This window comes from Musca domestica, unplaced genomic scaffold (assembly GCF_030504385.1).
Source record: "Musca domestica strain aabys unplaced genomic scaffold, Musca_domestica.polishedcontigs.V.1.1 9, whole genome shotgun sequence".
Classification (NCBI taxonomy): Eukaryota; Metazoa; Arthropoda; class Insecta; order Diptera; family Muscidae; genus Musca; species Musca domestica.
This window is the reverse complement of record NW_026712435.1, coordinates 9,582,182-9,606,703: the sequence shown is the minus strand read 5'-3', so window position 1 is coordinate 9,606,703 and position 24,522 is coordinate 9,582,182. Positions and strand designations below refer to the sequence as shown.

At 35.5% G+C, this 24,522-nt stretch overlaps 1 protein-coding gene across 4 annotated transcripts in view; it reads right to left on the bottom strand.

The window, feature by feature from the left end:
- The window catches only part of LOC101888972 (protein spaetzle 5), a 65,661-nt gene that overhangs the window by 8,458 nt on the left and 32,681 nt on the right, over window positions 1-24,522 (bottom strand). For all 4 annotated transcript variants that reach the window (XM_059131693.1, XM_059131694.1, XM_059131695.1 and 1 more), the window contains 2 exons: window positions 21,878-22,041; window positions 60-335 (listed from right to left, as the gene is read on the bottom strand). In XM_059131693.1, coding sequence (XP_058987676.1) covers window positions 60-335; window positions 21,878-22,041 — 440 coding nt within the window. The remainder of the gene's footprint in view (window positions 1-59; window positions 336-21,877; window positions 22,042-24,522) is intronic.

Here is a 24,522-nt window from a genome sequence, read left to right as displayed (position 1 = left end):
GACAGTCAGTCATTGAAGTGTTGAAACAAGAATTGTTATCTCTAAACGAAATCACTCACGTGGGACCTTCAGTCGTTGAGGATTTGGTATACTGATAGGGATCGTCATTGTAGTGGTTTGAGGAACCGCTGCCACTGCCACTGCCATAAGGTGGCGTATCATAGCTATAGCCACTGAAGTCTTTTCCGTTGTTGTGCTGCGGAAATATGTAAGCCGGGTCATAAAACACAGGTGTTTCATGCCATGCCACCGCGGCAAAATCGTCCCATGTTTCGTCGACTAGTAGATTCTTTGCTTCGTATCCCCATTTTTGAACAAGGTGTTTGATGACATATCTGAAAGAGAGAGAGAAGAAGAGAATTACAATTTTCTCGCACTATTGTTAATCGGCTGCCGATTAGAAAATGACTTATGACAAGGCAAACTAGTGGTCACGCCTTCATTCACTCGTTGATAAGCGCCCAGCCAGCGCACGGCCGTATAATTTGATTGTCATAAAAAATACAAAAAATTAAACAAAAATCCCTACAAAACAAACAACTTCCCCAGAGAAATCTCTAAGCTAATTGACATTTAACAATACTCTTCGGCTGCCCGGTTATGCTGCATAATCGTCCGGCCGATGTGCGCTACGATCATTCAAGTCACGTGCCACATGATGATGAGCTCAAGAAAGTGTGCTTACTGCTGCTTACAGTCTGTCTCTCTTCTCTCCTCTCTCCGTCTCACCGCATTGAATTAGCCTAGCCGGCTGTTAAATTGTTTCATTAAAATCAACTTGTTTAGCTACAAATAAACATATTTATTATTGCCTGCATAAATATGTATGGATTTGTATGCATGGCGTGTCGGACTCTAATATGTATGCATGTTTGTTGGATGGCATGGAGAATATGTATTCCAAATTCATTTCAGCCGACAGACGAGTTATCTCCAACGAGATATAAAATCGTCTTAAGGTATTTGGGTAAAGTATGTAGGTATCCATCCATTAACTTATTTTTAATTTGGAATACGATTGTTTCTATGCCTTCAAAAAATGAAAAAAGTTGTATAGGTAAGTCTAAGAAATGTAGATTTTTACGGTTAAATATCATCTTAATCAGTGAAACGTGTTTAATTTAATTAAAGTACAAACATTTTAATAACTTCGAGATAGAGGTGGTATTACCGAATCTGCTTGTGGAAATATTTCTTTGAGCCCCTTTTTGAGTATGAGTTAATAACTTCAGAACATTTTGAAGTACGTGGCTAACGCTAGTTTCTTCATTCTAGCCTCGAAGACAGAATCAACCCAACCCGTTCTATGACAAAGCCAGAAACAAATCAAATACATCACATAAGCAAATGCTGTGTGGTGTTGTCGCAAATATGTCAAAATGGAAAATATGTGCATTTTAATAATCGTCGGTTTGCCGGTATCCCATATTTTTCGGATATCTGCTTTCATTTTCGAGCTTTCCAATTAATAAATAAATAAAGGGTTGCCTATATTCGACGGACCCATCTGGCAACGCCATAACTTTTGACAGAGATGTTACATCGCTTAATGACATACCGCGTTTGAAGCGTCAGTCCAAGCAGATTTTTACGATGAACAAATACAAGCCACGCGAGCGCTCCGAAATAGTTGAAATTTACATTCAACAGAAGAAGTCAATTGTGAAAACTCAACGTGCTTTTAAAACATTAAAAAATGTGAGAAATGCGCCTTCTAAGGGACCGTAAATAAGCAAAATTGCAGTTTTTACGCCACTGAAAATCCTCAGGAGATTCAAGAAGTGCCTCTTCATGACGAAAAAGTCACAGTTTGGTGCAGCGTTAGTGCGGCCATTGGGCCGTTTTTCTTCCAAAATGAAAATGGCCATGCTGTTACCATCAATCAGGAGCGTTATCGCGACATGATGACCAATTTTGTGATGCCAATTATTCGTCGAAAGCATATGAGGCAGTTCTGGTTTCAACAAGACGGCGCTCCACAGCACACAAGTCGCATAACAAAACATGGGTCCGTCGAATATGGGCAACCCTGTAGCTTTATTGACAAGTAAAACAACAGCTTATTTCGGCTTTAACGATTTTTGATACGCCCCACCATCTGAAAGAAATTGCATAATGTAAAAACATCTAACTGAAAAATTCCGAATATCAGGCTATACGTAAACGTAAACCTCTACAGGGTGAGATGAAGAAACTGCAACCAACTTCAACTTCAGAAACCACAAGTGGCTATCGTGTGGTGGACGTGGTGACAGAAAGACTGTAATTTTCAGAACATATTTTCTCACTAATCCAAAATTTCCCCTGAACAAAAACTTAATACACTTTAGCTTGCTATAAAACATATGATAAATTATCATTTGAAATGTTGTATTCCATTGCAGCAAAGTAATTGTAGGTTATATGCAGGTACCACTGTTGCCTTCCAAAACACATTTTATGATGCCCGGCTCACTGCAATCAAAACAAAAAAACAAACCCCACTGATTAAGAGTACACACTTTTTATCTCTTATTTTTTTTACTCACTTATGTTTTTTTGTAGCGATCTCACATTTTTTAGAAATAAAATCATGAATGAAATGTTTGTAACTCTTCATTACATTTTTTGTTTTTGTTACATTTCTCTTCGTTGACATTTCATTCATTCATAACTTTTCTGTCTTTCGCACACCTTACTATATTCACCACTGTTGTGGAGAGTTGGGTGAGGGTTACTAAAAACATAAGGCCCATCTAACATGTAATTACATTTATTCTCTAAAATAACACTCAAATCAAAATTTAAATATCATTTTCGAGTACTGCTATATTTATTTAGTCAATCTGATATATATTTTGTAAATCCAAAAATCTATTTAAATTCGCAAAAATTACGAACAACAACACCCTGTGTTTTCTATATATAAAATCTGATGTTCTCTTTCACATTCATATTCTTTGCGACTAACTTCAGCTTGAAGCAGTCTTAACCAAATTAATTCTTCCTTTTTATTAAAAACTGCTGAAAGAACCAGAACAAATCCTCCGAAATAAAACTTTTAAAAATCGGAAACATCAAAATATTAAATAAAGTACTTGTTGATTAAATAGTCTACTCTTATAATTACCAACACACTACTAGATATCTCGAAGGTAACTATAAAACTTGCAGTGTGAAATGAAATTTATAGTGAAGTGATTTTAGGAAAATTAGGTTCTGGGCAATTGAAGTACACACTAAACCCTTGTAATAGTGCAAAACCTTTACCTCAAAATTCACCTTGAAGAATAACTACGAAAGGACCTGTTAGCACCACAAGACGTCATCCGACTTCTAAGGAATATTTGGTATTTTCATCTATTTGCCACTCCCAGGACTTTTTATCCACATTACCGCAGAGTACAATCTACAACTCGGGACACTCTACCCACAGAGTAGTAGTGACTCCCAGAAAAACAGAACTTGCAGTCCATAATTCAGAGAGGGCAAAATTAAAATACCAACTGATGTCAACATAACACACTAGTAGATATTCCAACTTCCCGTAAGGTCCGCATTAACCTCTCCCCTTGATCTGGTGTGGCAATAGAATACAATTTTGTACGTGGAGGAATGAATAATTTTGACGGTACTTCAGCAACAGCAAGTAGGGTCTTTCAAGGCAAAATTCAATAAAATCTAAAAATACGCCCAATAGTATAATCATTAGGATGATCATAACCAATTTGATATACACTGGGGTTTTACCTCTTAAAAATTACATTTTTCTGAAATCATATATATATTCATTATACGATATGTTAAATTATGGCGATTTAACCAATTTTTATTAAATTAATTATTGTTAACATTTTTATTATATTATTAATTAATATTTTTAATTATTATGAATTAATATTTTTAATAATTATGTATTAATATTATTAATTCAATCACCCTGTATATCATTTTGCACTCAGTATAAAATCTAGTTAATTATCTATTTTTCTTATTGCACATAGAATAACTTAAATCAGTATCGCATGAGATAAATTTATCACGACCTTAAGAGATTTATTATTCTATCTTCATATAAGCATCAAGAGTATCCAGCTTCCAGGAGAAGGCCTTCATCCATAAGGAGAGCGTGGTGAGTTTGCATTTCTCTGTTAAATATGAATATGAGAGCATTACACCTCTGCTTTTAAAATAGTATTTTTATTGTTTTGCTTTGATATCTCTATTTTATATTTTTTAACACTAACATTGATGTATTGCTCTCAAAACGATGTCACAAAATAATGTTTCTCTTATTGTGGTGAGATTAATTACTATCAGTTTAATTTATTAACCCTTTTATTGGTTTATTGAAAATTTCCGTGTCAATAGTTCTATATCTTATTGAGATTTATACATATATAGACACATTGTTAAATGAATTATTTTATTTTTCATTTTATTATGTTATGAATAAATCATTGTTAAATTCAGAATGAACTGCTAAACTAATAATAGACGTTTCCTTACCTTAACAATTTAGATTTGAAATAGTGGAAGAAGGGGTCCATGAAACATTAGCCATTATGGACAAAGGTAGGCGTGGGTTTCGAGGTTACTTCTCAAAACATCAGAGAAGATACATCATTTAAAGCCTACGATCAAAACAACATTCCACTTTTTAATTTATGATTCTATTTAATTCTTTGTTTTTGCATACTCGGTACATATTTCAATTTTAATGTTTTTTTTTATTTATCTGGGAGTCTATAATAATACCTGTAGACGAACTCGCATTGACTAAAAGCGGACAATAACGACTGCAGCTACCAATAACGACTGCAGCTACCCAATTAAAAGGCTCCCGTAGTCCTTCTCTTAGTCAAAGGTTAAACAAATGCTAACAAGCATTTTTATATGTTCCTGTACATTACAGTATTTGGCGCCCAACAACGTGGGACCAGGGGAATTCTATCGCTATCCTGGCTCTCTTCCGATTACTACTAGATTTCATTATATCGAAGGTTTTTTATTTGTTTTATTTTGGGGGTATATGAAGTTTGAATAGTTAACAGAATCTATCTGGATTTTCAACAATTTGAAGTTAACTTCGATTTAGTTGACCGAAGAATATCTGTCAACCTTTTCCGCTTTTTATGGCTCTTATATAAGACATATAACTCACTTTCCGTAGTTTTGTGTACCTCCGGAAATTTGTGTATTTTGTGGCTAAGAAATCAGCATCCATTTATCTGACGGATTATCATTTTCTTTGCTATATGCAATTTAATGACCTCTGATGAATAGGTTAGATTTCCATGGGTTACTTGAAGCAAAGCTGGTGTGTCTGATATGCACAGTTTTAGGAGATATATAAAATTCCATAGTCCAAATTGTTATCCATTGATTTGATCGTAAGCTATTTCCCACTCATATCTATTTTGTTTTGTAAGGAACGTCAATCAAATATGAAAATATTTAAAACCTTCTATCATAATAGTTTGATCCCAATTTAAAATTGAAAAACTACATTTTCATTATTTTCATTGTATTTTTCGAATTATTTCAGTATTTATGATTTTTCTTCTTGATTGAATTTTCTCAATAAATTTTTAATATATCTAAAATATTGATTATTGGAAATGGCTGAACAGCAGGATTCTATACAAGATGATCAACCTATTGCTTCGGCAAATTTTGTGGCTTCAGGTTGTAATATCTGCAACGAACCTATGACAGAAGGACAGGATTGTTTAGTTATCAGCCAGTGTTTGCACTCTTTTCATAGAGATTGCATAGAGAGACATCTGGCCACCTCAGCACAATGTCCGGTTTGTCAACATCCTTGCCAGCTCAATGAGTTGCGAATATATGTTGTTACGCCTAAAAGACCCCCTATGGCAAAGCAAAGTAAACGAGGCAAAGGCAGAGGGGCAATGGCTCGAACATATAATATTAGAAGTGCCAGTCGGAATTTATTCCAAGATGTACCAAATATGTCTTTTGATAATGGTGCTAACCCATCCACTGAGCCACAACAATCTCCTAACCCACCTAATTCACTAGGTAATGGCAATATTGTCTTATCTCCATTTACCAATAACAACAACCCAACCCCTGTCATTGACTATGGGGAAATCAATCGAATGATTGAGACAAATTTAACTCGTATACTACAAAATCTTAATGTTTTGCCCAATCCTATAAGAAATCTCAGCAATGTCAATCTTCAAACCAATAACACAAATAATGTAGGAAATAATAATACCAACTTTAACCCCAATATACCCTTAAATCATTCTGTCAATATTCCCAACCAAAATTTACATAATAATCAAAATGTCATTTCTAATGCCAATCATCATGAGAATCTTAATATACCTCATACAATTCCGGTTCAACAACCCTTTAATGATCAGAATTCATATGTTTTGCCAAATGCTTCTTCTTCTAATAACTTGCCAGCTGACAAAGTAACATCAATAATAAACAATTGGCACCTTAAGTTCGATGGTTCATCAAATGGGCATACAATTGATGAGTTTTTATATAGGGTCAAAACCCTCACTAACGAAACACTTAATGGAGATTTTTCTCTCATATGCAAGAATCTTAATACTATACTATCAGGCAAAGCACGCGAATGGTACTGGAGATACCATAAATCGGTACAAACCATTACATGGGAAGAGTTTTGTAAGGACATTCGTGGGCAATATAAGGACATGAAGTCATCTTTTGACCTCAGAGAAGAGTTAAGGAATAGAAAACAAAAGTCCGGTGAAAGCTACGATAACTTTTTCGATGCTTTATGTATGATAGCAGACAGACTCTCTAAACCTTTGTCTGAAGTGGAATTCGTTGAAATTATAGCTCGTAATTTGCGTCCCGAGATACGCCAGGACCTGCTTTACGTTCCAGTATATTCCCTTTCGCACTTGAGAAAGTTGGTACAAATGCGTGAGAACTTTCTCAGCGATGAATACGTACGGAGAACATTGGTTCAACGCCATCAAAATCCTAACCCATTTCCTCGTAAGATGGTTGCAGAAGTAGGCCAAGACGACCATGGGCCAGAGTCTGAATCAGAACTCCACATTGAAGCACTTCAGCGAAGCGAGTCAAATTATAAGTGTTGGAATTGCGATAGCTTAGGTCACCACTGGCAGGATTGTTTAGAGAGCAGAACTGTCTTTTGTTACGGCTGTGGCGCAAAAAACATTTACAAGCCACAATGCGTTAAGTGCATTTCTCGAATGCAGTCGAGTTCAAAAAACGTGCGTACAGTGGGACCTCCAAAAGACCAAGTCTTTCTGAGGGACCCTCAATAGAACCAAATCACGACCATGAAAATAAATCTTTTCCTAAGACCAAACATTCAATTACAGATAATAAAATATACGATTCTGATACAAAATCAACCGAAGACAACAAACTTCATTCAAAACCTTTCAGTAACAACATTACGATTCTAAAACGACCCAACACTCCTATAGACATATCTGACAGACATAATGCTAATATCATATCTCCTAGCCTTCCATTACATAAAGAAGTTGTATGTAAAGAAACGGAACGAAATCTTCAATGTTTCATCTCTCACATATACCAATAAACCTAAACGATCTACAATTCGGTTACGTCGATTTTTTAAATCTCGGAGATTATTTTCAAAAATACAGATTTCTTCCATTATTTCAAACCCCCATGACAAGCGATATTACGCTAAAATATCGTTTTTGGATAGAATCGAATATGGACTCCTGGACACAGGCGCCAATGTAAGTTGCGTTGGTGGAGACCTTGCCATACAAAATTTATCTAAATATCCCAATTTTACTGCATGTAAATCGTACGTTAAAACGGCAGATGGCAAACGGCAAGAAGTATTAGGTTGGATTGTAGCTAAAGTTTCGTTCATGAACACAACTAGCAATCTAAAATTCTATATAATCCCCACTATAACTCAGAGATTAATCCTGGGTATTGACTTCTGGAAAACGTTTAATTTGTTAGAAAATATAATAGGATCGTCAGATATAGTAAGCACTAGTGTCAATGGGATTTGTCCACCGGATATATCCACAATGGAAATTCCTCCAGAATTAGAAAAATGCAAGAATCATGATGATACCTTTTATCCTCTTTCCATTGAAGAGCGAAAACAATTACAAAATGTTATTGAATTATTTCCAAATTTTGAGACACAAGGTCTAGGCAGAACCGATTTGATCAAGCATACGATCGACGTCGGGGAAGCCTCACCTATTAAACAGCGGTTTTATCCCGTTTCGCCCGCGGTGGAAAAGTTAATGTTTGCCGAAATTGATAGAATGCTTCAGTTGGGTGTCATCGAACGCTCGAATTCCCCCTGGAGTTCACCCATGAGGCTTGTAGTGAAGCCCAACAAAATCCGACTATGCCTCGACGCTCGCAAACTTAACTCCGTGACGAAAAAAGATGCCTATCCACTCCCTAATATTGAGGGTATATTGTCACGCCTACCAAAGGCTAATATAATCACGAAATTGGACTTAAAAGATGCGTTTTGGCAAATAAGTCTTGATCAGAAATCGAAGCATCTCACGGCATTCACAGTTCCCGGACGACCACTTTACCAATTCGTGGTTATGCCGTTCGGGCTGTGCAATGCCCCCCAGACGATGTGCCGATTAATGGACGAGCTTATCCCGCCTGATCTTCGCCATTCCGTGTTCGGTTACCTCGATGATTTAATTATTATCTCAGAGGATTTCAAGACTCATTTGGAGGTCCTTATCCGTATATCCTCAGAATTCAAAAAAGCAAATTTGACTATAAACATCTCTAAAAGTAAATTTTGTGTTACCAAGGTGAATTACCTTGGTTATATCATTGGGGAAGGCGGAATAACTACCGATCCCGAAAAGATTCTTGCCATAACCAACTGGCCTGTACCCAAAAATCTAAAGCAGGTTAGGGGTTTTTTAGGACTTGCTGGATGGTATAGGAGATTTCTTCACAATTTTCAACAGAAACCTTCCCTATAACCGAGGTGATTTCTACTAAAAAACGATTTTGTTGGACTGAAGAGGCTCAAAAATCCTTCGAGAGGGTAAAATCAATGCTCACTACAGCTCCAGTGTTGGCGAATCCAGACTTTTCTAAGAAGTTCTACCTTCACTGTGATGCGAGTGATTATGGGATTGGAGCAGTCCTCGTCCAATTGGACCAGGAAGGAAATGAACGACCTATAGCTTTTATGAGCAAAAAGCTCAGTACCGCTCAAAGGAATTATAGTGTCACCGAGCGTGAGTGTCTCGCCGTAATAGAAGCTATAAAGAAGTTCAGGTGTTACCTGGAACTTCAAGAATTTGAGGTCATTACTGATCATTCAAGTTTGCTATGGCTAATGCGTCAAACAGATCTCAATGGCAGGTTGGCTCGATGGGCTTTCAAACTTCAGCCGTATAGGTTTACCATCAGCCACCGCAAAGGAAAAGACCACATCGTGCCAGACGCATTGTCTAGAATCCCAACGGATGAAATCTCTAACCTAGAACTTTCTGATCCAGTAATTGACTTCAATTCTCCTAGCTTCAGTGACCCAGACTATTTGGAACTAAAAGAAACAATTTCTGGAGACCCCTCTAAATATCCTGACCTGAAAATAGTCGAACAATACGTTTATTATAGAACAGAGCACACCTCCGGTGATGATTCACAGGATGAATGGTGTTGGAAGCTTTGGGTTCCTCTCAAATTGCGACCTTCAGTCATTTCTAGAGCCCACGACGCACCTGAAACAGCGCATGGAGGTATGGCAAAGACACTGGAACTCCTTAGGCGAACGTTTTTCTGGCCAGGGATGGTTGTCGATGTAAGGGAATATGTCAGAAATTGCGAAGTTTGTAAGACGACCAAAGCCCCAAATATGATTCTGAAACCCCCAATGGGCCAACAAGTCGAGTCAGTCCGTCCGTTTCAACGGTTATATATAGATATTCTCGGTCCCTATCCACGAAGCAAGTCCGGCCATATTGGAATTCTCATCATCCTTGACCACCTTTCCAAATTCCATTGGCTCTGCCCACTTCGGAAATTCACAACTTCCCCCATTCAAGATTTCCTTTTAAATAATATATTTCATGTTTATGGGGTCCCGGAGATCATAATAAGCGACAATGGGAGTCAATTTCGCTCCAATGAGTTTAATGCGTTCTTGACATCTTATGGAATCAAGCATACATACACCGCTTTGTATTCCCCACAATCCAATGCATCTGAACGTGTCAATCGTTCACTGATTGCGGGGATACGGGCATATCTTAAGAAGGATCACAAACTGTGGGACGAAAAGTTAAGGCATATAAGCTGTGCCCTACGCAACTCGTTCCACCAATCCATTCGATGCTCCCCATATCATGCTCTATATGGGTTTAATATGATAACTCATGCCTCGTCTTATGAGATACTAAGGAAGTTGAATGCACTGAATGAACCATCTTTTGATTTATCGAGAGACGATAGCCTTCAAGTTATGCGTAATAAGATTAAAAAGTGCATAAAAGAAGCATTCGATAAAAAACAAAACACCTATAACCTTCGAACAAGACAGCAGATCTTTAATGTTGGCCAAATAGTCTACAGACGAAATTTTGCACAGAGCAATCATGAAAAATCTTTCAATGCCAAACTCGCTCCGGTCTTTATAAAGGCTAAGGTCAAAGAAAAGTTAGGTCGGCATTACTATGTATTGGAAGATATGGACGGAAAACTAATGGGAACTTATCACGGAAAGGACATTAAACTTTAACACGCCCTTTTTCCCCCTAATTATCCAGCGAAAATCTTGGCTAATTATGTGGTTTGTGGTGGACGTGGTGACAGAAAGACTGTAATTTTCAGAACATATTTTCTCACTAATCCAAAATTTCCCCTGAACAAAAACTTAATACACTTTAGCTTGCTATAAAACATATGATAAATTATCATTTGAAATGTTGTATTCCATTGCAGCAAAGTAATTGTAGGTTATATGCAGGTACCACTGTTGCCTTCCAAAACACATTTTATGATGCCCGGCTCACTGCAATCAAAACAAAAAAACAAAAAAACAAACCCCACTGATTAAGAGTACACACTTTTTATCTCTTATTTTTTTTACTCACTTATGTTTTTTTGTAGCGATCTCACATTTTTTAGAAATAAAATCATGAATGAAATGTTTGTAACTCTTCATTACATTTTTTGTTTTTGTTACATTTCTCTTCGTTGACATTTCATTCATTCATAACTTTTCTGTCTTTCGCACACCTTACTATATTCACCACTGTTGTGGAGAGTTGGGTGAGGGTTACTAAAAACATAAGGCCCATCTAACATGTAATTACATTTATTCTCTAAAATAACACTCAAATCAAAATTTAAATATCATTTTCGAGTACTGCTATATTTATTTAGTCAATCTGATATATATTTTGTAAATCCAAAAATCTATTTAAATTCGCAAAAATTACGAACAACAACACCCTGTGTTTTCTATATATAAAATCTGATGTTCTCTTTCACATTCATATTCTTTGCGACTAACTTCAGCTTGAAGCAGTCTTAACCAAATTAATTCTTCCTTTTTATTAAAAACTGCTGAAAGAACCAGAACAAATCCTCCGAAATAAAACTTTTAAAAATCGGAAACATCAAAATATTAAATAAAGTACTTGTTGATTAAATAGTCTACTCTTATAATTACCAACACACTACTAGATATCTCGAAGGTAACTATAAAACTTGCAGTGTGAAATGAAATTTATAGTGAAGTGATTTTAGGAAAATTAGGTTCTGGGCAATTGAAGTACACACTAAACCCTTGTAATAGTGCAAAACCTTTACCTCAAAATTCACCTTGAAGAATAACTACGAAAGGACCTGTTAGCACCACAAGACGTCATCCGACTTCTAAGGAATATTTGGTATTTTCATCTATTTGCCACTCCCAGGACTTTTTATCCACATTACCGCAGAGTACAATCTACAACTCGGGACACTCTACCCACAGAGTAGTAGTGACTCCCAGAAAAACAGAACTTGCAGTCCATAATTCAGAGAGGGCAAAATTAAAATACCAACTGATGTCAACATAACACACTAGTAGATATTCCAACTTCCCGTAAGGTCCGCATTAACCTCTCCCCTTGATCTGGTGTGGCAATAGAATACAATTTTGTACGTGGAGGAATGAATAATTTTGACGGTACTTCAGCAACAGCAAGTAGGGTCTTTCAAGGCAAAATTCAATAAAATCTAAAAATACGCCCAATAGTATAATCATTAGGATGATCATAACCAATTTGATATACACTGGGGTTTTACCTCTTAAAAATTACATTTTTCTGAAATCATATATATATTCATTATACGATATGTTAAATTATGGCGATTTAACCAATTTTTATTAAATTAATTATTGTTAACATTTTTATTATATTATTAATTAATATTTTTAATTATTATGAATTAATATTTTTAATAATTATGTATTAATATTATTAATTCAATCACCCTGTATATCATTTTGCACTCAGTATAAAATCTAGTTAATTATCTATTTTTCTTATTGCACATAGAATAACTTAAATCAGTATCGCATGAGATAAATTTATCACGACCTTAAGAGATTTATTATTCTATCTTCATATAAGCATCAAGAGTATCCAGCTTCCAGGAGAAGGCCTTCATCCATAAGGAGAGCGTGGTGAGTTTGCATTTCTCTGTTAAATATGAATATGAGAGCATTACACCTCTGCTTTTAAAATAGTATTTTTATTGTTTTGCTTTGATATCTCTATTTTATATTTTTTAACACTAACATTGATGTATTGCTCTCAAAACGATGTCACAAAATAATGTTTCTCTTATTGTGGTGAGATTAATTACTATCAGTTTAATTTATTAACCCTTTTATTGGTCTAAAGTCATAATTTTTGACTATGTTTGAAAATTTCCGTGTCAATAGTTCTATATCTTATTGAGATTTATACATATATAGACACATTGTTAAATGAATTATTTTATTTTTCATTTTATTATGTTATGAATAAATCATTGTTAAATTCAGAATGAACTGCTAAACTAATAATAGACGTTTCCTTACCTTAACAATTTAGATTTGAAATAGTGGAAGAAGGGGTCCATGAAACATTAGCCATTATGGACAAAGGTAGGCGTGGGTTTCGAGGTTACTTCTCAAAACATCAGAGAAGATACATCATTTAAAGCCTACGATCAAAACAACATTCCACTTTTTAATTTATGATTCTATTTAATTCTTTGTTTTTGCATACTCGGTACATATTTCAATTTTAATGTTTTTTTTTATTTATCTGGGAGTCTATAATAATACCTGTAGACGAACTCGCATTGACTAAAAGCGGACAATAACGACTGCAGCTACCAATAACGACTGCAGCTACCCAATTAAAAGGCTCCCGTAGTCCTTCTCTTAGTCAAAGGTTAAACAAATGCTAACAAGCATTTTTATATGTTCCTGTACATTACAATCGTTAGAGTATTCCAGCATTTAAATGTGAATAAATCTTATGTGCCTCGAACCATCGCTCGTTACCGTGATACTGATAGCGCAACATCAGCAGCAAAGGTTCGAAACTTAAAGAAGCGACTTGATCGAAACCCGAGCTGAGCTGAACATATCGCAATATTCCATTCGGCAAATATTGAAGCCATTGAAATTCCAAAAAGTGCAAGAACTTTCACCGCGGCAGAAAGAAAATAGACTCAAAAGAGCTAAAGAGTTGCTTCGCTTGGCCGAAAGTGGTGAACTGCCGAATTTGGTTTTCTCCGATGAGAAAACATTCGTTGTCCAGCAGTTTGTAAACAAACAAAATGATTGTGTTTTACTTGCCAGAGAGGTCAGCTGAAAATGTACACCTTTGGTTGGCCGTCGCTTTGGTGGCCGTCGGCATAACAGCATTCATTCAAAAAAAAAAAAAAAAAAAAAAAAAGTAAAAAAAAAATAAAAATTATTTCTTTTGATTTTGTTGCAGTTTTTACACCCTCCACCATTCTATGGAGGGTATATTCCGTTTGTAACTCCTCGAAATATTCCTATAGACCCTACAAAGTATATATATTCTAGATCAGCATAAAATTTAAAGACGATTTATCAATGTCCGTCTGTATGTCTGTCCGTCTCTCTGTCTGGCTATCTGTTGTAATCACGCTATCTTTCGAACGAATTGGGATAGAAGGCTAAAATTTTGCATACATGCGTAGTTTACCTGGAGGTTTAGTTCGTAAATAGGCCATGTCGGTCCACGTTTTCGTATAGCCCCCATATAACGGTACTTCCCTATATTAGTGTTTTTCATGATTTTAGCGACAATTATTTAAAATTTCTAATTTGAAGTTCGTAATGAGAAAATGACAATGACGTAATGACAAAAAATTTTTTATGCAGTTCCAAGTCTTCATATAGCCCCCATTCTTTCCGATATTCGGTATTTTGATGATTTCAGCAACATTATTCACCGGCATCGTTTCAAATTTCGTACTGGAAGATACCAATGGGTACTACAGCCTATGTAGTATATTTTTTTATGCAGGTTCAAGTCTTCGTATAGCGTATAGATATTATCTACCGGAATTATTTCGAATTTCTTATTTGAAGTTCGTAACGGGTACTACAACTTATGACAACAATTTTTATATGCAGGTCCACGTCTTCGAAGAGCCCCATATAACGGTACCTTCCGATAGTCGGTATTTTGACGATTTCAGCAACATTATTCACCGGAAAAGTTTTAAATTTCACATTGAAAGATCTCAATGGGTACTACAACTTATGGCAAAAAAAATCGTATGCAGGTCCACATCTTCGTATAGCCTCCATATGACGGTACCTCCCGATACTCCGTATTTTTGAGATTTTTGCGACTTTATTCACAGTAATTGTAACAAATTTCATATTTGAAGTTCGTAATGAGCACTACAGTCTATGACAAAAAATTTCGTACGCAGGTCCCCGTCTTTGCATAGTCCCCATATAACGGTGGTAGTTTTCGGATTTTTTTTTTTTTGAAAATTTTCAATTTCCTTCGAAATTGTGGGGGTACTAAAAGTTCGGCCCGACCGAACTTAGCTGCTTTTTTACTTGTTTTTATCTCTCTCTGTATATTTGCCTATATTGATGACATTTCAGTTTTCGTAACTCTTGGACGTAGGTCTTGAATGGGTCGAGAATTTACAGAGTTTTTAATTTTAATTTAATTTAATTAAATTTTGAAGGAAGTTAAAGTCTATAGTTGAACTTGTTGTTATATACAAGTACAAATTTGGAAAACGGCCCTAATAACGTTGAATATGACTTATATCTTAAAAACCAATAAGTAAAAACCACCACTATGCGTATTTAGTAGAGCTCCCGTAACAAAAAAGTTTTTATTGGAAAATTATGTGAAGTAGATCATACAAACTATGAACCCTATTTGAATGCCTATCATGGCTCTAGAGTAGTCGCAATTTGGGAACTATATGCAACTCTGCATCGATTTTAAATAAATTTGATGGATGCTTTCGTACCTTTTGTGCCAAATAACATTATAGTGCACGATTTGACTTCGATAAGAATTATGCCATTTGGAACATAATTAAATCGAAATCGGTTGAAGATATATATGAGACCTATATCTAAATTTGGACGGATTCTTACCAATTTCAATAGGGCTCTTCTATTTGCCAAACAATTATAGTTTGGAAAATTTCATCTTAGTTACATAATAAATGCGATCTGCATTTTGTTCACAAAAATACATGGACAGAAGGACAGACAGACTGACATGCAGAAATCGAATCAGAAAAATCCTCCAATGATACAAGCAAATGCACAAAGACTTAATGCCCTTACTGCTGCATGTGCTTTTCCCAACCTGTTTGTGTCGTAAAAAAGTAAATGTTTTCTAAGCTTAGAAAAAGATTTAAAAATACTTCTGAAATTTTAAAGTGAACGAGTACCCTGGTGTTGTGATGTAATGACTTATTCGTCCCAATATTTTGCACAACAAGAGAATATAATGATTTAAATAATTGATTAAATATATGATCGAAAACATGCTGCGTTTTAATGTTTTTTATCGATTTTGTATATTTTGTATTACTTTCCAGTTATCCAATAAGGATTCCAGTTTCTTTTTTCTTTCTCCATTTTCTAATCCTAAGGCGGCTTTTTTAGTCTTCAATGTGAGTAATCGACCAGTAAAAGTACTTTTACCCAATATCTCTACACGTGTCGGCCTAATAAAACTCCAATTATCACTTACTGTTTTGGGCCACTGCACATTCCATCGAAGGTGAGAACGTGCGTAATACGGTATCGACTAAGTGACACATTTTAATGGGTATGCATTTTATATGAAATGTTTTTGTTTTTCTTCTTTTCACTGGATGCATTTTAAATTGGGACTGACCCTAACGCATTCCGTCAGATACTTTCATGCATTTGCATACACATAGACATACACACATAGGTGGGGAAAAGCACTTGCAGCCGCATTGTAAAACCATATCGAAGAAATCATTAACAATTCAATTTTTCTCTCGGAATTTCGGATTTACAAATTTGTCGTGTGCCCACATACCACACGACTTGTCTCGAATGCCATTGACGTTTTATGCAAATCACTGTCAACAAAAACAAATCGTAAATATGTCATGTTCGAGATCGTTTCAACTAAATAGCGATCATCCAAGAATGTTTATCGTCCATCGCACATGCTTGCCATGATTCACTACTGACCATAGCTGCGACAAGCCACTAAAAATATTTATTTTTTAAAAACTAATATTAAGTAATAACCAATCATAAGTAATAACCGTCTGCCAAAGAACGCTCAGCAGCCACCTATTTCATGTTTTCGGTTACTACGCTGAGCTGCTGGTTCTGCTGCTCAGATTAAAAACGAAATTGATGTGGAAACAGGTTTCAGTTTTAGTTAAAACTCTTTATTTGGCTGACATGTGAAGGAAAATAGTCGACTCTTCTTGGCTCTAGTGTGCACGACAGCTACCATAAGGAAAAAACCCAGTCAAGCTAATAAATTTGGAAAACAACAAACATAGATGTCATTTTTTATCATTGGTTTCTTCGAGCTGTCAAGTCAAGTTTAGTGGGTCAAGGAGTTTTGAACAATGTATTGACTATGTATCTTTGAGTTTGCACAGTATTTTAGAAGTAATAGACAAGAGATTGTGATTCAATACTGATTTACAGAGTTCTTGATCAGCAAGAGAAAATCACCTTTGAGCAGCGCAGTATCTCGAATAATATATCTGCATGCTTTAAGTAGTAGAGCTAAATAAAGTAGCAATTACTCACAACTATTTTGGGGTTGTGAAACCATTACCCGTATATATTATCTTCGACATCGGTTCTTTGTGTCGTGCAAATTCTCCAAATCTTTGCAAATCAAAAAATAGAAATTCACGCCCTAAAATGTTATCCCATGACCACCCAATATTGAAGGCTCTACCCTGTCATCAATTTAAATACACGTATTGGTTCGCCTTGAATCTGAAACTTTTCAGCTACAAAATTAAACGGAAAAATATATTGCTTGTCTATTTTATCAATTAAATATATTAAGATCTCAAATTTGGTTAGGAATTGGTCTCCTTCTATAATTGCACAATTTTAAGCTTGATTGTTACGACAATTAGCATAATTATTTAACAAATTATTGTTGAAATGAACTTGAAATAAGTAAAGAAACATTAAGTTCGGCCCGGCCCAATTTTTAATACCCTTCATCTTAGGGTAAAGGAAATATTTTTATTTAAAGACCGTTTAACTAATTCAGTTAAACTTATCAAAAACCCATAAAGTGGGCCATACCAAAACGGGTGCCTATATGGAGAACTTTATATTAAAACTATTGTTATCTATTGCGAGTCTTAAATGCCAAATTTAAAAATGTGACAATGATTATGAAAATACCGAATATCGGTGGGTACCATTATATGTGCGCTATAGGAAAACATGGACTTAGATACTCATTGTTCTGACACCGGATCGAGAACCCATTAAGAACTACAAATACCAATTTTTAGACAAATTCGTGGAAAAATGTGACAAAAATCATAAAAATACCGAATGTATGGAGGTACCACGAACTGCAAATACCAATAATCTGTGGGAAAATGTGACAAACATATATGGGGGCTATACCAAAACGTGGACCTATACATACAATGCTTCACCACACGAGCTTCACCATTACCAATTTTAAGACAAATCCGTGGAAAAATATGGCTAAATCAACAAAATACGTATATCGAAAGGAACCGTTGTATGGGGACTATACCAAAACGTGGCCCGATATATTTTATTTTCAATACCAACAATCCTAGACACAATACAAACTGTTGTGACAAATGTTGAAGTTCTAGGTCAAATATTTTGGGCTGTATTGTGATATCAACAGACAGACGGACATCGTTAAATCGACTTGGAATTTTATGCTGGACAGGAATACATATACTTTATTGGGTCTACGACGAATACATAGGGATGCTACAAACGGAATGACAAAGTTAATATAGCCTCCTTTTCAAGATGGATGGTACAAATACAACTTTAACTGGTATTCATGTATTGTATTACAATAATCCAAGATTTTGAGCGGATTTCGTTAAAGAAAGAATCAGTTCCCCAACATTGCTTCTATGAATATCCTTCAAATGTACTAAAATCATGTCTAATTATATCTGAAAAATAGGCAAGCCAACATAAACGTTAATTAGAGGGTGTGCATTTCGATAAGCATATTTTGAAGTATACTGAGAACAATGAGCACTTTTTACAACACCGATTGTTAGTTACAAGGTAAGATAAAAAAAACTACAACCAACTTCAGACTGCTGTCATTTCTAAGCCACTCGTCCGACAGCTGTTAAAATTATTCCATTGACAGCTCATTATATTGTTTACAAGCGTACAAAAGCATTTTGGTGAGAATTTTCCAGAAAAAAAGTTATCGGTGTCCAGCAGTTTGTAAACAAGCAAAATGATCGTGTTTACTTGCCAAAGAGGTCAGCTGAAATGTGCACCTTCGATTGGCCGCCAAAACTCAAGCGCCGGCCATTGTGATGGCGTGGACCGCCATTACAGCCGATGGTTGCTCGCCGCTCGTATTAATCACAACGTGTCATCAGATAAATGCCGAATATTATCGCGAAAATATTCTGGAGGGTGTATTAAGACCTTGGGCACGCAACCATTTCGGCCGTAGACCTTGGACATTCCAACAGTACTCAGCACCATCGCACTCAGCACGCGCCACCCAAGAATGGTTACAAAATGAGGTTCCTCGCTTTATTTCCAGCGCATAGTGGCCACCAAAATCTCCGGATACCAATACGTTAAACTATTGTATCTGGAGTATTTTGTGAAGCAAGTTTGGCACTAAAAAATACCAAAGTGTCGATCACCTCAATCGCCGTTTGAAGGCCATAATTTGTGCCAAAAGTGATCGATACGAATAAATCTAAACTTATTCTAAAATCTAATGCTATTTCCGACATTTTTTCGTTTCATTCAATAAAATTAAAAAAAGCAAGTAAAAAAGCTGTAAGTTTAGCCGGGCCGAACTGTGAATACCCTCCACCAATTGGGCCGAAGTGTGAATACCCTCCACCAATTGGAACGAATTTGGCAATTCTCTAAAACAATAAAAACCGTTAAAAATTCTGTTAAAATCTTAAAAATACCGAATGTAGCTATTATATTAGGGTCTGTACGACGGCATAGACCTGCATAGGTAACATTCGTCATAAGCAAATACAATATTCAAATGCGAAACTTAAAAAAAAATTGGTGAGTAATATAGCTAAAATCATTAAAATACTGAATATCGGAAGGTACCAATATAAGGGGGCTATACGAAGACGTGGAACTGTCCAGAACATCTCCTTTCTTATGCTGTAGTTTCCATTTCGAACTTCAAATACCAAATTTTAAACAATTCCGGTTAATAATGTCGCTAAAATCATAAAATTATGGAATATCAGGAGGTACCGTTATGTGGGGGCCATACGAAGACGTGGACCTGCATAGACAATGTCCGTCATAGGCTGTAGTATCCATTACGAACTTCAAATACCAAATTCTAAACAATTTCGGTTAATATTGTCGCTAAAATCATCAAAATACCGTATATCGGGAGGTACCGTTATATGGGGTTATACCAAAACCAATACCAAATTCTAAACAATTTCGGTTAATATTGTCGCTAAAATCATCAAAATACCGTATATCGGGAGGTACCGTTATATGGGGTTATACCAAAACGTGGACTTATATGGCCCATTTTCAGTACGAAAAGTCTTGCAGACATAGTATACCTTTGAGTAAAATTTTATCAGTCTACTTCAATTCGTTCGGAAGATAGTGTGATTTCCACAGACGGACAGACGGACGGACATCGCTAAATCGACATAGAATTTTATTCTTTTCAAGAATATATATACTTTGTGGGGTCTAAAATGTATATTTCGAGGTGTTACAAACGGAATGACGAATTCAATTTTATTGTGCACCAAATGCTTGAGATAAGCCCGAATTGAATGAATTTTGGCACATATGCACGAACTTAGACAGGAAGAAAGTATATCAAATTTTGTGAAAATCGGTTAAGATATAGCTATAGGTCCAATATATATTTTTCAGTATATATTTTTCACTACAACGATATTTGATGCCAACTATTAGATACAGCACAGAAATACCTCTGCTAAATGTTATAAAGATCGGCTTATATTTGGGTATAACTCCGATATATATGTCCACCCGATTTCACGTTTATTGAGCTCAAAAAGTGTAATATCAGCTTAAATAGGATTGATTTTTATGAATAATACTCATTCAAAAACAATCATATTTGATACGTTTTAATTCTCATATATTCCCCATAAAAGCGTTTATTCGTTGTATGTAGCGCTACTATATATACAAAGTGGTGTAGGGTATCATAAAGTCGGCCCAGCAGACTTTGGCCTTTCTTTACTGGTTTGGGTAATGAGTTTTTTATTGTTAAGTTAAAAATTACTATTTCGAAAACTTGAAATATTTTCATGTCCATTTTAATTTTAATGTAGGGTTTTTATATGAGTTTTAATTGATGTAAATTTTACGGTGTCTGTCATCTGGGCTTTCATTTTCGACAATTCAAAAAACCTAAAAATAAGTAATTATCTCTTACGCTGTACTGCAAATGCAATCGAAATCGTTTTGAATCTCCATCACCAAAAATGTTCTCTTCATTTTTCGCTGTCTGTGTAAACTTACAACTTAACCACTGTGCTTGACACATTGATTTTTGTTTGAAGAGAGGAACGAACGCCAACCAAGTATGCAAATTATTTTGAACATCTAATGTTTTTATTGAGTCGATACTTATATGGCCAAGTCGATCCGACGATCGACAACTGTTAAACGAAATTCCCCCAAAAAGTGCCGGAATAACATGTTTTTTTTTTCTCTGCTCAGCCGGTCATTTATCACTTCGACTTAATGTCTTCTTCATGGGGGCGACAATGATAGTAAAGCTCACTCACTGGGCCACAAGCAGAGGAAGAAGTGTGGTGAAGCTGTTTTCGATGTTAACTAGCCACTGTTACTTCGTTGCCATTTGGCCTCCAATCCGAATCCAAAGATGTGGGAGCTAATGATTTACTTGTCTCCATCAAAGAATTGAATTTATTGTTTTCTGGTTTCAACGAAATATTTTTAGTTAATAATAGTTTTGTGTCTATTTTTAGCTACAGTTTGAATCAGACACGTAACGGAGATTACATAACTATTTTAAGAATGTGTAATGGAGCGACTTGGGTTATTGTTGTTGCTGATTGGTAGGTTCATTGGTTGACTTACGTTGGATAGTTGTCGATGTGCTCACAGTAGGTTTTTCCTGGTCGGGCACATGATGGCGTCTGGCCGGGTGGTGCCGGTAGAAACCGACATGGAGGCGCACCATATAAGCCACAGGGCGGTGTTGAATGTGCTGAGCAAATTGAAAATATTGTACTGACTAATATCTGCAAATAGAACAAACAAGAAGAGATTGTGTTACGTTATGTGCAATTTTTAGATGAAAAAATCTAGTGAAATAAAAAAAAAATATGGAGATCAAAAATTGTAGAAAATTAAATGAAAAGCAAACTTCATGCATTTTTAAAGATTTACAATCAAAAACCATTTGAAGTCTTGTAAAAAAGCGGATACAAGTTTTGTAAAAACTTGGCATACTCGTAAGAGTAGGGAAGAAATATATCATCATGCTAAACTGATTTCGATCAAAATCTGCGGAAATGAACCGCCAAAAATAATATGAACAAAACTTCTTGCGGTTATGTACGATCTGCAAGTGTAATATAGTGGGGAGATACTTGATTGAAAAATAACCAACACCGTAGTAGAGTTATGGAGGGTCAAACACACTTTAAAAACATGGAAAAATTGGTTTTATTGATTGTAAAAAGATGTTGACTAATTGTTTGCATTGATGAGAGAACTTTTAATTTATGTTTCATCCGATTTGGTGTTTTAGTCCCTCACATTCGTAATATACACCCCAAAAATTGATTTTTAGTACCACATATCAGATTCAGCCCAGCAATACATGATTCAAACTTTATCAAGATCGGTTCAGATTCCGAGACTTCCGAGCGAATTCATTCAAGAAGTTAATACTTAATATTTGGTGAAAATCGCTTCAGATATAGCTATAGCTCCCATATATATGTTTCATCCGATTGTGGTGTTTAAGTCCCTTACATTCGTAATATACACCCCATAAAAATGATATTTGGTACCAGATATTATATTTAGTATTGCAAACACTGAAAGAAAAATGCTTCGTTGTATCAATGAACCGGTTTCATTGATTTTTTCCATTGATGCAATGAAAAGGTACATTAATATAATAAATATTTTGTTCATGCAATGAAAACTTACGTTGCTTTAAAATTCAATGATTTTTGGTTTCATTGAATATATGAAACGGATGTCATTAATGTTACGAAACTACTTATTTTTACAAAATTTAGTAAAAAAATGTTAATATAGAAATGATTCATAATAGCGCTATCTGATACAAATAAGTACGCAACCAAAGTATTTATAATAAGACGGAAGATAGTGATAATTGTTACATTTAAATTTGTGCGCCAATTTAATGAAACAGTTTCATGAAATAAATGAAACGTTACGATGTGGAGTTCGTTCTGGGCCAAAAAAAAATGATGCATGGAAAATGTCATCTCAATAAAAGGCGACAATAAAAGTGACCTGCATTTTGTTCATTAAAATGTGTGGGCAGACGGTCAGACTTACTGATATTCATAAACCGACTCAGAATGTGATTTTATAAAAATCATTCAAAAGTAGAATTTAGAATTTATCTGTTACAAACAAATACACTACGAGAAATTACCCTTTTTTATGTCATATTCAGAGCGACCCAGTGTTAGTACTTTTTATTGTGACCCTAACTCTGACTTCACGCAAAATATCGTAAAGATCGGCTAATAATTACAACCTGTAGAGCGATATCAAATACACAGTCATTGAAGAGAGATGAACGAAAACAGACATCTATATCGACTCAGTTCGTTGGGATATAATGATCGCTATATTACATGGTGGGTCTAGTATCAATATTTAGAGGTACTATGAGCTTGTGGTACACATAATCGTATTATTATTGGGATTTAGGAAAATAGCGGACATTATTTCCATAATAATGGGGATTATGACCAGATCGATTGCGAACATAAACCCCATTATACGGTAGGTAGATCTTTATTCGTCATAGTGGGTCTATTTTTTACTTTTTAGGGATTTTCAAAAAGTTCAGGAACGAAAACGACAATTTTCTTACATTGCTCCGAAACCGGTTCAAACAACCCCAACATATGTTGATTCTATTTTCGGACATATTCCCCACAGGAAAGGGTTACACACTCTATGGGCTTAGCAAATCCCTTCTAGAGATACAGACAGAGAGATCATCACTAATTGCGATGAAATGTCCGCGTGAAGATTTCTTCTATAGCCTTCACTTCGACGAGGCTTATTATGACCGCATCGAAGGATATATTTCCAGCGCACAATGGCCACCAAAATTTCCGGATACCAACCCGTTGGGCTATTGTGTCTGGTGTCGATCACCTCAAGCAAGCGCTTCGCCGAGAATGGGTCAAAATACCACAGAGCAACATTCGGGCCGTTTGAAGGCCATAATTCTAATATTTGATGCTAAATCCGACATTTTCTTTCATTCAATAAATTAAAAAAAAACAGTAGAGAAAGTCTTAAAGTCGGGTGGGGTCGACTTTATGATACCCTACACCACATACTAATTTAGTAGAGCTCCACATAACAATTAAAATTTTTATGGGAGAATTATACACGCTATAATTATAATTATAACTAGCTGGCCCGGTCCGCGTTGCCGGCCCGTAGTTTTTGTCTATTATGCATATTTGTCAAATCATAATTATTCAAAGATATGAATG